This window comes from Camarhynchus parvulus, chromosome 3 (assembly GCF_901933205.1).
Source record: "Camarhynchus parvulus chromosome 3, STF_HiC, whole genome shotgun sequence".
Classification (NCBI taxonomy): Eukaryota; Metazoa; Chordata; class Aves; order Passeriformes; family Thraupidae; genus Camarhynchus; species Camarhynchus parvulus.
In genome coordinates this window covers 51,869,640-51,885,709 of record NC_044573.1, presented here as the reverse complement: position 1 = coordinate 51,885,709, position 16,070 = coordinate 51,869,640, and the positions used below count along the sequence as shown (strand labels likewise).

The following is a 16,070-nucleotide window of genomic DNA, read 5'->3' as shown; positions in this document are numbered from 1 at the left end:
CCAAGTGCTGCAGGAAAGAGTGGGTGTACATCTTCTGTTACTACACACTGACACCTTCACATTTGCTTTGCTGTGAATAAACTTGTTTCACATCCAAAAAAAGAAAGCCAAGGGCATGCCATAAGGCATGGTAGAATGCCAGGAAATTCTTATGAAAACAAACAAAAAACCAAGTATGTTCAAAGCCTTTTAACAGACCCACAGCAAACCTGGAAGGAGATAAAACCCTCCTTCTGCAGCTTTCAAGTCAGCTGAAGGCACTTCAAAAGTGCCTTTCTTAGCTGCCATATGGGAGATGGGCTGATTCATTCCTTGCTAGCTAGGCCCATTTCCCAGGCAGCACCTCTGGCACTGCGATTGTGCAGGTCCAAGAAAATCCTCCAAAGAATATGTGAAAAAGATATTGCTACTCTAAGATCCAGAAAGCAACAAATGGCAGGAATCTGATTACAATCAATGTGGTTTTGGACCCTGCTCCACTCAGTCTTGTGATGACACAAAGTGTTCCAAAATTCACCAGGTATTTTTAGAAAAAAAAAACAAAACAAAACACCCAAAACCAATCAACCAAAACAAAAACAAAAACAAAAAAACCCCCAAACCCCCAAAAAACCCCCCAAAAGCCACACCAAACCAAACCAACCAACCAAACCAATCCCAAAGAACAAAAAATCCCAAACCAAACCAAAAAAAAACCAACCCAACAAAAAAACCCCAAAACCAACAAATAAGCCCCCAAAAACCAACCAACCAACCAACCAACCAACAAAAAAAAAAAACCAGCTCAAAAGAGGGCAAGGGAGAAAAAGTGCCTTTTTTTTTTTTTTTTTTCCTGGGAATGGCTTTGTCACTTATAAACCTGCAGAGACCTTTGCACTGAACTGGTAACTCAGGAGGTAGCAGTGTTTCACAGAGGAGAGTTGCTGCCATTCAACCAGTGAACATATCAGGTGAATGAGAATTCTCCCAAAAAGTGAGACACCAGCTGGGGCCAGCTTAACAAAATGAACTTGTGATGCAACACCTTCCTCTTCACAAGATTTGTGGTCAATAAGGAACAGGCAACTCCTCAGGAATCCTTGCTCCAGTGGTTACAGGCTGTTTTCTTGTTGTCTTCCTATCCAGTCCATTCCAGCCAAATTTCTAGGCTTATTCAGCAAGCATGCTCTGGACAGCTTTAGACTGACATTTTTTAGGCTATGCTGCAGCTGTTTTTCACATGAAGAGAAACACCAGATCTGTAACAATCCTGGAAAGGTCTACCCAGATTTCCAGTAACCAGTCTAAAAGCAGTATAGCCAACTATATAGCCAAACTTAAATTATCAGAAAATATGAGTCAGGTCTCCAAAATCAAAGGATTGTATTGGTTCAGGTCAAATTTAAGGACCATAGTGCTCTGACTTGACTGGACTGAGAACCCATTCATTAACTTTGCTTGCCCAGACACAAGCAAATATTGAAGGACTGCCTCAAGAGGGTTTTTTGTTTGTTTGTTTGTTTGTTGTTTCTTGAGGGTTTTTGTTTTGTTTGTTTTTTAGTTCAGTGTGGGTTTCTTAAACTTGTTTTTCAGTTTCTCCTGCTCCACAGCTTTCCCCATGTTTTTGAGGCCTCCTGTGAAGTACTTGGGGTGCAGTGGAGCACAGATGTCTGCAGCATTAACGTAACTGAGCTGAAATAAATAGAATTTAAAACAAGAATTACATTTAAACCAAAGGTTTCAGAAACAAAGGGCACGGGCTATTTTATATGCTAAGTCTTGCTAAAAGAATCAAGGCATATCCCTATCCACACAGGTTTAAAAAAAAGGCTATCACTGTATCAGTAACCCTTCAATGCTTTTATGTTTCTCTTAATGGGAATTTTTCACAGAAGCTGAAAACACGTGCTCATGATTTGCCCTGGCAGGGAGCGCAGCTCACCACGGGTGGGACAGCATACTGCGGACTCACCTCATCTTCTCTCCGCCATCATAGCACACCTTTACAGAATCCAAATCTCCAGCTTACGTGGAAAACACAAATTTGGGGTGCAGCTGTTCGAGCCGCTACTTCCAGGACACCGGTACTGAAGCCACCAGCACGGTATCCAACAGCGTTTCGCATCCCCCCACGCCAGTGCCAGGGCACCTCGCGTGTCCCTGGGAAGCTGCGAGTCCCTGGGAGTTGTTCGGAGGCAGCGGGAGGACGGTGACACCTCGCGGTCCGACGCCCTCATTGCCTCGGCCGGGCGGGCCCGCAGCGCTGCCGAGCGAGCACGGAGCCGCGGTGGGTGACGGCGGCGCTTTCCCGGGCCCGGCGGGCAGGCACGGGCCCAGGCCTGGGCTCCGTGAGGGCGAGGGCCGCGCACCGCAAAAGGAAGGCTCCGGGTGTCCTGTCCGCCGCATTCCAGCACCGGAGAGCCGACAAGAGAGCTGGAGGGGGGCTTATTACAAGGGCATGTAGTGACAGGACAAGGGGGAATGCATTCAATCTGAAAGAGGGTAGATTTGGATTAGATATTAGGAAGGCATTGTTTGCTGGGACGGTGGTGAGGCACTGTAGCAGGTTGCCCAGAGTGGCTGTGAATTGCCCACCCTGAAAGTGTTCGAGGTCGGGCTGGATGGGCCTTTGAGCACCCTGTTCTGGTGGGACGTGTCCCTGTCCACGGACGATCCTTAAGGAGCCTCCCAGTCCCAGCCATTCCGTGACGGCCCGCGGCCGCCGGCCCGCGCACGCGCGGTGCGTTGCCCGGGAGACGGACGCCGTTAGCGCTCCGTCAGGCGCGCCCGCCCCGCGGAGCCGGAGCCGCAGCATGGAGCCCACCATGGGGCCCGTGCAAGCGGCCGCCGACGGGCCCTACAGCTTCTCCAGCCAGCCCCGCTCCCTGCCCTCCCGGCCCAAGTACCGAGAGCAGTCCAGTGCCGCCGAGACGTGAGTGCCGGTGTCCGGCGGGCCGCTGCCCCCCTGCCTTCCGCGCCTTTCCCCTCGGGCCAGCTCCTTCCCGAGGAGCGCAGCCCCCGCCTTGCCTTTCTCCCGCCGGCCGGGGGGAAGCCGCAAGCGGCTCTGTCTGTGCTGTGCCGCAGGGAGAAGGTGCGATACGGCAACATCATGATCGACCCGAGAGTGGTGCGCGGAAACGTTCTGTCCGCCCGTCCTTCCCCCACCGCAGGTACGGGGGTTCGCTAAAGTGCATCACGCTCCAGTTTTGTTGGAAAGTCATAGGTAGGGCGGCGAAGCTGTTCCTCATCTATAATGAAGCTGTAATTTAACTTTCAATGTTTCACGTAAGCCACAGGCTCTCCAGTTAAACCAGCCTGTGACTGTTTCTAGCTACTCTTTAAAGCGCCCAGTTTCATATGAACTTCTGCAGTTCTGATTTTTTACCCCACATTGAGTACTTGATGCCTTTATTTTCTTTCTCTGTTTCTTTAGGGTAATGGTCCTGAGCACAAGTCATTACTCCATAATCTGTTATCCTATGCAAGGTGTCTTCAGGGGGAATTGCAGCTCTTGGGAAGTTGAGTCGTGGGGTAGATTTTGGTTTATCCTACCACAGAAGCAGAGCTAAATGATCCAACTGTATGCAAAAGCTGCTTGTGAGGATGCCAAATATTTTGTTTGTATTACTGATATATTCTGATATAATAGTAAATCATAGAATCTTAGAATGGTTTGGGTTGAAAGGGACCCTGAAGATCATCTAGTTTCAACCCTCTGCCACGGGCAGGGACAACTTCCACTGGTCCAAGTTGCTCGGAGTCCCACCCAAATGTGATCCTTTGTTTTCAGAGAATATTTCTACATAGATATTTGATCATACATGAATTTAAAACAATATTTTTAAAAGCTACTGTTTGAAAATAGCTTTGTGTTGTTAAGTAGCCATTTCTTAGAGTAAATTTTGTTTAAGAAGTTCAAAGCTGATGTTTATCTCAATCTCTAAGTAGAAAACTGAATTTAAATGTTATTATGAGTTTCTTTTGTTTCATCTGCAGTAATTGGTCTATAATTTTTATCTAGCAAACAATTCTGTTCATAACATGATAACTGGACTTAAGTCCATTTGACCTCTCAAAATTTGAAAACATACCATTTTAATATACTTTATCTAACAAAGTTCTGTATACAATATTCACTTTCAAATAAGAAAATAATTAATTATTACTCTTAGCATGAGATGCCATTATTGTGTGCCTGTAGGCAGCTAGCATAATTTATTCATTTCATGCCATACAGTCTTTAAGTCTGTGAAAATTTAGGGCCAGGACCCAGGAAAGTAAATCCAAAATGCTAGATAGCTATCATTAAAATCAAAGAGCAACCTTCATTTTTCTGTAGAGGCAATTGAATATAATTTTCAAGTATAAAGTGTATTCTGTTTTGTGGGTATCTTTCTTCTTCACCCCTGCTCAGAGTACCGAGCCCCTTACCCTTGAGGTTAAAAGGCAGAAGAGAGCACAGAAACACACACAGGCCAGAAGGCTTACACAAGAGCAAATTCGACCAGGAACGCCGGAGCCTGTGGAGGGCAGAGTACATGTTCACGTGCAGACAGGTAAAAGGCTGCATTTTTTTTGTATCTGTCTGAAAACAAAAGCTTGTTGATCTATATTCACTTGCTAAATTGGTGATGAAGTTGGTTGAATCACACAGTTTAAAATCCTAGAATGCTGGAATCAGAGGTTCTATATTTGTCTAATTAGTGACATTTTCCCAGAAGGTCTATTTTTCAGTGTACATTCTTGAACACTAGTCAAAACTGCTTCATTTATTCTTTCCATTTTCAGTATAATTAGAGAAATTTCATATATGCTTAAAATGGAAGGTTTTAAAACTTCTACTTAAGGTGAACTACTTCTGTTTTTGGAATCACTTCCATGAAGTGCACCTGACATTACAGAGAACACAGCATCAGATGGCCTTTGCAGCAAATTGTCCTATGTTTTGAGAGGCCTTTTTTCTAACTTTATAAAAAGCATTTTATTGCACTCTTTAGATGTAATTCAGAATATAGAGTCATCAAAAACAGTTGAAAGCTAGAATGAAAGAAATCCCATGTTGAATATTCATTGTGCTTTTGTTTCTAGAACTGTATTTGGAAGAGATTAGTGATCGAATAATAGAGGTTGATGGAGAGTGTCAAACAGATGAATTTTTGGACAGACCTCCCACTCCACTCTTCATACCAGCCAAATCAGGAAAAGATGTGGCCACGCAAATAGAAAAAGGAGAGGTATGAAGTCAGGTCCACAAGTGCTGTCAAAATATCTCTCCCATCCAAAACACATTTCTGATGCAAAATTGAAGTAGAAACAGAAAGGAACAGAAAGCAGTTTCCTCACAGAACATGCCAAAAAACCCACAACCCACCCAAACTCAATTCACCAGGGTTTGCTTTGAGGTTAAGTGCAAAATTAAGGAAGATGTGTTGCCATGTGCACTGGTTCTGCTGCTTTCAGCTAAGCGATACTGTGTTGAGAAATGCTCTCTTCTGTAAAACATGTCCAGCCCAAGAAGGGACTGGGAACACAGAAATATGGTCTAGGCAAGTGCTTAGCTTCTCCCTTGCAGTCCCCACAGGGCCTGTGGGAGGCTCTGTGGTGTCTCAGTCCAGCCCACTCACCACTTAACCCCCAGCAGCACTCATGATTCTCTCTGCCTTAGCTGACACTGGTCCCCCACCTGCACTTCCCCAGCCTGACTTTGGTACAAGGGCTTTGTTCAGCCTCCTTTTCTCCTTGCCAATCCTTGTTATGAGTAATTGTGATCAAGGGACATTTATGTCTGTTTCTCTGACTCTCATCCTCAGTTGTTTGACTTTGATATTGAAGTTAAGCCGATCCTGGAGGTGTTGGTTGGAAAAACAGTTGAGCAGGCTTTGCTGGAAGTCATGGAAGAAGAAGAGCTGTCCCAGCTGTGGTCACATCAGCGTGCCTTCGCAGAGCTGCGTAATGCAGAGTTTGCTGAGTTACAGCGCTTGGAAGAGCAGGACAGGCGAATCAGAGAGGAGAAGGTAGGACTTCCTAAGGGACTTCCTGTCAGAAGGGAGAAAAACATTTCCAGTACTGAACAACAGCCTGTGATATAAGCTGGATATGCCCAAAAGGATCCTGTCAGCTTTGACATACCTTAAAGCATTCTGATGACATACAGCTGCACTCTGCCACTTGCACTCATACAACAGCTCCACACTGTTGTGTTTATTTGGAGCAGTCATGCTTGAGTGACTTGGTGTAGTTGACCTGGTCAAAAGGTCAAAACCAACAGCATTTTCTTCTGTACCTGGTACAGCTGTTTCTTAAGCCTTTTTGCTATAATAGGTGCTAAAAAAATAGTCAGAGTGCTTAGAAGTAAGAGAGACACCTCCTGGTCTTACACACAATGCATGCTCTACTCTATGTGCACACGTCCATCTCAAGATTGGAAAGTATTATGCCATATTAGTAATATTTAGTAAATAGGAATAAACAGAGAAGGCAAGTGTTAATTACTAGTAAATTATTATTTATCAGCCTTGTATAATTGTGTTTTCTAATGGTTTCCTGAACCAGTTTGAGTTTTAATCTTTTGGTAGTTGCAATAAGATATAATATTGGAAGATAAAATGTTTGGGAAATATTTATCCAAACTTCATCGTATTCCAAGGCAAATAACCAGCTTGATCTGCAATAATAAAGCAAAAAGTAATGAGATTAATGTATACTAAGGCATCAGAGAACGGTTTCATTTGGCCAGCTGCAATGCCCTTATTTTACAGACTTGTCAAATTCAGAAAAGGAATACTACAGAAATGGCTTTCTCTAATTTGGGGTATTTTAATACTCAATAGATTAAGTACAAACTTGCTTTCAAGCACTCTTTCATGTGAGGAATTTCAGTGGAAGTTAGAGGCTGCAAATACCAGGTAGAGATCATACTATCTTTGCTATTTATGGGACACACACAGTGATAATTCTTCAAAATCTAGATCAAAGGAGTCACAGCTAAAGGCCTCTAAGTTTTACATGCATAATTGCCTTGACAGGAACGTCGCAGGCTGGAGCACCTGGAAAAGCTGCGGAAACAGAAAGAGACTGCAGAGAAAATTGCAGCTCGGGCATTCGCTCAGCGTTACCTGGCTGATCTCATTCCCTCAGTCTTCAACAATCTTCATGACAGTGGGTTTTTTTATGACCCTATAGAAAGAGGTTGGTTTTGTTTTTTCTTTTTAAATACATGAGCAAAGTTATATAAAGCTCAAAATAATCATGAAACATAGCATATTATCCTATTATTTAGAATAATGTCATAAGACTATTCATTTACATTTGTGGCTGAACACAAAAACCATTATTGCTCATCTGTACAAATAGTGAAGAATAAGCAAGAGCTGACAGTGTGACAATGAGAAGAGCTACTTTGGAGCTAGACAGAAATAAATGGGTGGTTAGGATTGGGTGAGAGATCCAAACTGAGGTACATTTTTATAGATCAGACAAAGAAATCAGTATGTCATTCTGAATATTTTTTAATGATTATCAGAGCAAGTGAAAAATTAGTCAATTAGAATTAGGCCCTGAAAATAATATTGGAATTGTATATCAGTGACTTCCAAGCCCTTAGAATCAGCAGCATTTCTTATGAATGGAGCTATCTTGCTACATCCCACTTCACCAGTCTCCACACTGGCACAGACCACAGCCTGGGAATGGTTACACTCTCTCCAGGGTAAATCATGAGGTCAATGCAGAAACTGAGTATCTTTTGCAACCAGGGCGGGCTTTGGGATCCCAGCGTTCAAAAAGTATCATTTGAGAAACACATAAGTAAGCAAGAGCTCCTTAGTCAGAGAGAACAAATGCCTTCAGCAGACCAAATGTCTTTGGAAAGCAAGGCAGGAAATGTTATTCTTCTGACTTGTTCAGGATAGTTATTTGGATCTCACTAGAACATGACTGTGTGTCTCACCTGTGCTAAGCCCTTCAAGGGTACCAGACCACTTTGAAAATAACTGCAGTTGAGAGGACTCTGCTCTGAATCTATAATGATCATGAACCTAAGTAAGAGAGGCTGGAGATAAGAAACCAAAGAACATCTGAGAGATTTCATGTGACTCTTACAGAACAAGTGCATTTTGACAGGGGGGTGGGGGTGTCATCCCTTAATTGTCGTAGCAAATAAAAAACAGCCACCAAGTCCTGTTGGTCATCCTTTATAAAGTGACAATTTCCCTTTGTTTCTTCCTGCTAAATTCTGACAGATATTGAGACAGAATTCCTTCCATGGCTGATGTCAGAAGTGGAAGAAGAACTACAGAAGAAGGTTCTGGGAAGGACAATGCTTGACTGTAAGTTACCAAATCCTGGAATGTAATCTGGGCTGCCTGATATTCTTGATTGTTTTTTTGCTGGTCAGAACAAATGTCACGTTTATATGGTCGCTGTGGGTTAAGGTAGGAAGTGTCATTTTAGGAAAAACTCCTTGGTCTTTTGTGTTGGGAGTTTTGTTTGTTTGCATTTTTTGTTGATTTGGTTTGTTTTTTTAACTATATTAACATGTTTTAATGTTGGAAAACTACTACTACATACAACTAGGTAACTGATTTTCAGCTGAAATAATGGAAGTGTCAGTCATGCAGCACTATCCACTCTCTTCTGACTTTATGCTGTTTGAGGTTTGTTAATGCTGGGAACCTATTGTCAGGAACAGAGTGGTTAAAGAACACAATTATTTTTTCAGCTATAAAGCTTCTACTTCCTCTGTGTTACACTGCTGGAGTGTTCTCTGTAGTGCAGCTGATTGTGCCAGTGGGAACAGAAAAGCCCATCTTGTGTATTGCCACATGTATACCATGAAAGTGTCTTAATTTGCTTGTGTAACCTCATGGAGCTATGGATTGTTTTCCTGCATTAAAAGGAGGATGATGGTGGGCCACGGCTGACTGAGAAGTGAGGTGACCAATATTTTTCATCAAAACAAGGGCTTACCTCCTTATCAGTCAATAATCATGTCCTTGATTTTGAAATAGATTGAAATACCAGTCTTCTTTGGTTAATTCAAGCTAAATATTTGGCCTTTTTATTAGTTTAGAGGCTATAGTTGAAACATCTGAAAAACCTGGATTCTGTCTTGTGTAGAAACACAAAAGTATGGTATATCTGTGCTCTGCAGTGCACTCCTAGATCAAACCACTTTTTTACACTTTTATATAACATCTTCATTCCTATAGTTTTCCTCTTGCTGGTATTTTGGGTTTGTATTACAATTATGTTTGCTTCCTTTGGTTTATTTTTAGTTTAATTAGGACCCTGAATTTTACTTGTTAAGGTATAATATGATTTGGACAATTAAAGCTGGCATGTTAGGTATTTTATGCTGATACATGTACACTCAAGGATCACTTCTTCATATAGCTCTTCAGAAGAAAGGGAAATGTCTCTTCTTTAAGAAAAAAATATTGTATGTGACTACTGAATAAACATCCTAAGGAGAATGTTGCTGCAGGATATAATATTGATGAGAATATCTATCGTATTCTTGTTAAATCTGTTTAAGTTTTTAACCAGATACCATTATCTTGCTCCAGTCCTTAGATATTTCTTAATTTTCAGAGTTATTTCAGGGTTATTTCCCTATTTAGGGATTTATGGGTCAGTAATATATACAAAAAATTCTCAAATTATAGGGTTTTTCCTCTGTGGTTGTAAATGGTGGCTATCTCTGTTTCAGCTTTGATTCGTATGGTGGTGGAAACACGCTTAGATGAATTTAGCCGTCCACCTCCAGCTGCTCAAACAAAGGGACCTGCTGAAGAGCCTGGGGCAACAGATGCAGCTCCCAAGATGTCTGGTGAGGAGGATGCTGCTGACCAACCAGCTGCAGAGAAAGAAGAGACTGACCAACCTGGTGCTGAGGAAGAGCCTTCAGATTCCAGTTAGAAGAATAAGGTCAAGAAGGAGCAGCAGATTTGGAAACTGAGTAACAAACAGGCAAGTCATCAAGTAAATGGAGACCAGTGGCTTAGAAATAAGGAATTAATTCCTATCTATTTACAGGTGTTGTGCCCTAGCCATGCTGAAGGGTGAACCTAAGCAACAGTAGAGCATTAAAACATGTTTTCCGTATGCTGGAGTTGCTGATTTCAGGCTGCTAGAATCAAGAGAGAAGTTACAAGTGCAATGAATGGCATGGAAATTCTGTCTCCTTTTACAGAATCCAATCCATCAAAAGTTGAAAAGTAATGCTGTCCCACACCCTGTGCTAGAAGGTCATGAGAAGGATGTTGAGAGTATCATAATAATCTTTGCAAATGCTTTGATAATGTTGTTGGAACAATATTTTCTTACTTTCCTTATTTTGAAAGGTAGTTACTACAGCAATTAAATAAATTGCTTTTGACTCATGTTAGTCTTTCCTGTCCTCACAAACTTGAATGGACATCTCAGCAGGTAATAGAGCCAAAGCAGCTGTTCCTCAGGCTTGCTAAGTTCAAAGAGTTACCTGCCCCTGGGAATTTCTGGCTGTGCAAAATCCTTCTCTCAGAGCTCCTCCTGGAGGTGAGGGGCTGGAGCTACACGCTAAGTCCAGTCTCGGTTTTCTTTGTAATCGTCCTTTCCTACCGGTTCGCTGGAAGCAGTACCAGACATGACTGACAAAATGCGCCTTCACTGCCACCATGTGTGGTTAGTTAGTTGTCCGTTCACAGGCCAGTTCCTCAGGTGGGGCAGTCCCCCTCACAGAAGTACGTCTGTGCTACATTGCAGCAGCAACGTGTCGTTGCTGGATCAGTGTTCCCAGCAGCAGCTGTCCCCGGCAGGCACGCAGGGTGGACAGCTCTGCACCCACGGGGGTACGGGGGGTGCACGGGGCTCTGCAGCTCCTGGGTGCGTGAGTGCAGGAGGGAGCCGACAGAGGCCGGGGGGAGCGGGCGCTGCAGGCACTAGAGGGCAGGAGAGCCCGCGGCAATCCGGCTGGAGAAACGCCGGGAAGGACGCTGCTGGTGTCACCTTTTCACATTGCACACCCTGCGCTAGTGACGCCCGTCTGAAGTTCCCTCCTCTGCTGAACGCCAATGATGTCGAACTTTTGCAAAATTTACTAATTTATAGCATGAGGAGCCAATACTTGAATCACCCAGTGCAGTCCGCACTGGCTCATGGAACGACAGAGTAGTTTGAGTTGGAAGGGGCCTTGTAGATCATCTGGTGCAATCCCACGCCTACCCTGAGCAGGGACATCTTTAAGTAGGACGAGTTGCTCAAAGTCCCATCCAGCTTGGTGGTAACGGAGAAGGTGGAATCATCTCCTCAGGGCTGACCCGTGACAGTACAAGAAACAGACACGGGTTGCTTCAGGGGAGGTGCACACCTGCTGGGGTGCGAGTCTGACACCGAACCCCAAGCAAAGGAAGCAAAATCGGGACGTGCGTGCAGGACATTACAAAGGTTGTGAATTGCCTTCCTGGGAAGTTGCTAACCACCAGCAGTGCAAGTCAGGACGTTCTGTGGATCCTCACAAGCACGGGCAACTCCGCGGCCACGGCAGGGGCGGTATCGACAGCCGCGGCACCCGCGCTCCCCCGAGAACGAGCTTCTCGCTAGCGCCGCCGCACAGCGAGCGCCCGGGTCCCGGCGGCGGCGGGGCCGCATTTCTGGGCCATCCCCGCGCTCCGCCCGGGGCTCACCCCCCGCCCGTCCCGGCGCTCCGCAGGGGCGGAGCAGGGAGGGGAGGTGGAGCGGCCGCCCCTCGTCTCGGCCCTCCCCCGGCCCGCCCGCCACCGCCCCGCCGCCAGGCGTCTCCCCGGGGCCGGGCAGCGCCGCGGGGACGGGAGGAGCCGCCACTGCCGCCGCTGCGCTCCCCGGCCCGGCGCTGGGGGAGCGGGCGGCGCCCGCGGAGCTGGGCCATGAGGTGAGCGGGACCGGCGTGCGGGGCCGGGCCGGGGGCGCTCCGCCGTTCCGCAGCGCTGCCGGGGCGCTCGGGGGAGCGGGGGACCCGCTCCGGGCGGGGCGCTGGGGGGCGGGCGCCGAGCGCCGGGGCTGTCGGACCGGGCCCGCCGCCGCAGGAAAACTGTGCCACAGTGTGTCCGCCTTCAGGAGGAGAGTTTCGTCTTTACTTACTTATTTTCCGCTTGTCCCCCTCGACTTTCCTCACGCCTCTGCCGTCGTGCAGGCTCTCCCGCTTGTCCGCCCGCAGCGCCGCGCACCGGAGCCCCTGGATGGGCGTCCGCTCCGGCCGCTCTTGCCTCTGGGCACAGAAAGGCCGCAGGACCGCGAATTTGGAGGACGGGACATCTCATCTCTCCTTGGTGCCTCTCTCCAGCCCCGCAGCCCTCACGGGGCTTTCGGGGCAGGGCGTGGGGCGGCGGGCGGTGCTGTGACCCGCGGGCGGCGGTGGCACCCCCCCCGTGACGAGAGACACGGGTCGCGGTGCGGGAGGTTTGTTCCCGCGTGGAAAAACAACTGCGGCTCCAAAGGTGCGCTCGCCGCTCGCACACGGGTCTCGACGGCTGCATCAAACCCCCGCCGACAGAAGCCGCCGCAGCAGGGTTTACACAGTTTTCCGTCTCTCTTCAGGAGGCTGACAGCTTGCCGAGGTCAAGCTTTGAGCTGTCATTGACTCCTACGGGACACGCAACTTTTAAAAAGAAATATTTAATTTTTTTCCTGTGTAGAAAAGGGATTTACTACATTTACTACATCCTACAACATAGGATTTGTTTTTTTCCTGAAGTACATAACTTGGTTAAAATGTAACTTTCAGTTGTTTTTTATTTCTCTATTGGAAGTTTCTGTCCCTTAGTCAAATGACAGTTCATTTTTGAGAAAGGTGAATATTGGACAGCCAAACTTTTCTCTGAGAGCTGTTGCTTCCTGTCTGACTTTAACACATGTATGTTCCACCTTGCAATGCATGGCCAGTAAGGCAAACTGCTTTTGTAGAAGGTGTTTAAAGTAGTTGATGAAGAGCAAAAGTACTAGCTGCCTTTAAAACGTGAGTTAAAACACAATCTTCCCACCTCAGCTGATCTTTTTAATTTATAAAGGGTTATATAGGACAGAATCCAAGCCATGTTTTTAGGTACATGATGTATCTATATGCATGTTTGTGGCCACTTTGTCTAACATGATGAGGATCTTCATGAATAAATAGAAATGACACATACGTCCTATTTCCAGGAATCAGTAGGAGAGGATGTGCCTGGCATTATTACCAGGAGATTAGCAATCCAGCTCTGACACAATGGGGAAGAGGTTTCCAGTCTGAACACTCAGATTGGATTGCATTGCAGTCATAAAATTAATGTCAGCAGGTACAACCTGATTCTCCCCTGATTCTTCACCTGATTTTGTCCCAAAGCTTAGCAGAAAATCTGGCTGTTTAAGCCTGAGATACCTAATTACATGCAGCAGCACAAGGTGTCCTGTCCCTTCTTGGCACTTTGCAAGAGTGTCCCTTTTTTATTGTGAGGTCTTCAGTATGCCATTGACCCTGCAACAGCTCTCACCCTTCATCGGGGAGAAATAAAGATGCTGTCATTGGGAATTTCCCTTCACTGGTCCTTCCTGTCCCTGTTGTTGTTGTTGGTTTGGAGAAGCAGCTCGAGGAGTGGTCACACGGCACAGCACAAAATGGGGCTGTGCGGGGCAGGTGGCTCTGGGTGGAACACAGGGACTTGTGCTGAACAGAAGTACAGGTACAGTCACAGGATTGGTGACAAACTGTGGTTTTATTCCTTGATATTTTGTGTGCTTGCTGCCCTGGTGCCGCTGTATCTGCAGTATAGTTTCTACCATTAGTGTGTTACTTGCCCTGAATTGTAAGTCAAAGCAGTGAAAATCTCATTTGCAAACCTAATGGGAGCTGAAATAGATCCTGGAGTACTATAACTGTGTAATGGGCTGACTGCCACCACTTTTTGAATTGCTCAGTGCTCTGACGTGTAAATAGGACCTGGTTGTTCTGATCATGCAGATGCTGAAAATTGATAATAGGATTATTTGTGTAAGAAGCAGAAGATGGGATGAGCAGAAATAAAAGAGAGAAATAAGATTAGAAGGACTGTACCAGTCCCTCTGGACCTGTGTATCAGAGTGAGAAAAATAGTGGGAGGTTTGGAGAGTCTGGTACAAAAAAATCACATAAATACAAGAAAGTAATTATTTCTTTCCTAAAGGGGGCCATTAAATTGTGTAGTTTATTCTCTAAGTTTAACCAGGGCAGGTCACAAATTCATGCTCTCTAACTAAAGTCAATAACTTCTATTTCCTCTAATTTCTATCATTTTCTCTGCATCAAGAACCTCCTGTTGTGAAGTTCTGTGAGCACTTGCATGTCTTCTTTCAGTGCTCAGTGGAAAGGAAGTATCATAAGATAATTCCCCTCCCCTTGACTTGAGACACATTTAATCTACAGTGTATTGCCAGGGCTGGGACCTGCTCTGCTGTCACTCCCTCAAATTCCTAATTTCTTGAGTGATGATTAAACCCCAAAAACATCGATCCCCCACTCTGCCCATAAGTGAATACACACACTATACTTGAGGCAGTCATCTTAAGTTTGATGTGTTTGAGCACTTGACCTTACACCTAACTTTATGAATCTAAATCATCCTCTTCAGTAAGAGCAACCTGGCTCACAAAATGTTTTCAAAACTAGAGTATTGCCAACTAGTTCCCTACTGGCCCCTCTGAGCTTTTATTTTAAGATGTTCCTGCTTTCAAAGATAAGCATGAGGCCAACAAGACTGCTCCAAACACCAAGGGATCAGCAGTCACACACTTCTACTTCAGCCTGTGCCACGGTGCAGGCGGCTGCATCTTTTAATTGTCACTAAACCCAGAAGAATCTGTTTGTTCTTTTCTTGCGTTGTGTGGAAAGAAGTAGGAAATCTCTTTGAATGATGCCAAGGATACTGCTATTTTGTGATAACTAGCAGGAAATAACAAGAGTTAGGACAGAAAGAAGGTCAGTTGACTTGAATTCTGTATGGGAAAATCTTGAAAGTTGATCATAAAATTTAATTGCTTACGTATCCTGGGGATAGTCAAATAAATATTTTGCTTCTAATTTTGCTTTTATTTGCTGATTTATCTCTATGTTCCAATGCGTTCTTCTGTATATGGGCTATTTGCAATTTGCTGTGAGAGAGTGTTTTGGGTTCCAGATGTCTCTGACATGACAATCCAGAAGCAAGAGCTATTTCCAATGGACTTTACTGTCTCTATGTTTCTCACATTTCCTCTTTTTTCTTGCTTTTTCTGCTTGTACTGATTGATCTTTTGTAAAATGGCATGAGTTTCAGTGCTAAATAAGGATCAAGGATGCCTTTGCAAACTACTTCTGTCTTGGAGGACAGCTTTTATCTTTCTGTGTCGTGCACCTAGAGCACTATTTTAGAAGCTGTTTCACAAACAACTTGGGATAGAAAAATATAAGCTTAGGAAAGCACTTAGGAAAATATTAGTGTAGCAGTATTTAACCTGTGCTGACATGCGCAACACCAAGGAAATGTAGTGCATTGAGCAATATGAAACTTTGCTCTTCCACTCACTCTCTTGTTTCCAGGTTTCTGTTGCTATTAATGGTGTTGAGGGACTCTTGAGGAGAAGCAAGGATGTCTTCTGCATGAGTGACACTTGCCTTTCAGGGAGAACCACAACAGCAAGAGTCCCATGTGATTTTTTTTTGTCATAAACTGTCACTGCAATTTTGTTGGTGTACTTTAGCTGGAATGTTATTTCAGTCACTGCAGCTGTAAAATGTGATTGACAGCTTTGGTTTGTCCTGTCCTGCAGAAATAAGTAACTTTAGATTCAGTATGGCTTTTTTAAAGATTACAATAAAAGTGCTGTACAATTGAGCAACAAACAAGTTATTTATATAGCATTAGAATTGTATTTCACCAGTGCCTTGATGCCCAAAGAAGACACCAAGTGTCTAATCATTATATTGTCCTGCAATAATAAGCAGTGGAAGGACTGGTGAAGCACATATTAAAGGCATAACTAAAGTAGTTCAATGCTTATTTTGTCCCCAAAGAGGTAGATATTACCTCTTTCCCATGAGCAATTGTCTCTAGAGTCATTGTCACAGATATGGCACACAGAGAACC

General features: G+C 44.8%; 2 protein-coding genes across 3 annotated transcripts in view; both read left to right on the top strand.

The window, feature by feature from the left end:
• The first annotated feature begins 2,750 nt into the window (after window positions 1-2,750).
• RSPH3 (radial spoke head 3) lies at window positions 2,751-10,284 on the top strand. The gene is made up of 8 exons (XM_030945812.1): window positions 2,751-2,911; window positions 3,064-3,145; window positions 4,403-4,535; window positions 5,068-5,213; window positions 5,790-5,993; window positions 7,005-7,167; window positions 8,220-8,306; window positions 9,689-10,284. Exons 1-8 carry the CDS (start codon window positions 2,793-2,795, stop codon window positions 9,895-9,897), a joined length of 1,143 nt encoding a protein of 380 aa, XP_030801672.1. The 5' UTR covers window positions 2,751-2,792; the 3' UTR covers window positions 9,898-10,284.
• Window positions 10,285-11,744: 1,460 nt separating this feature from the next.
• Window positions 11,745-16,070, top strand: part of PLAGL1 (PLAG1 like zinc finger 1) — a 48,182-nt gene continuing 43,856 nt past the window's right edge. The window contains exon 1 of one of the 2 annotated variants that reach the window (XM_030945494.1): window positions 11,745-11,866. The gene's annotated coding sequence lies outside the window, so the exon portion shown is untranslated. The remainder of the gene's footprint in view (window positions 11,867-16,070) is intronic. The other variant, XM_030945498.1, reaches the window with a different exon arrangement.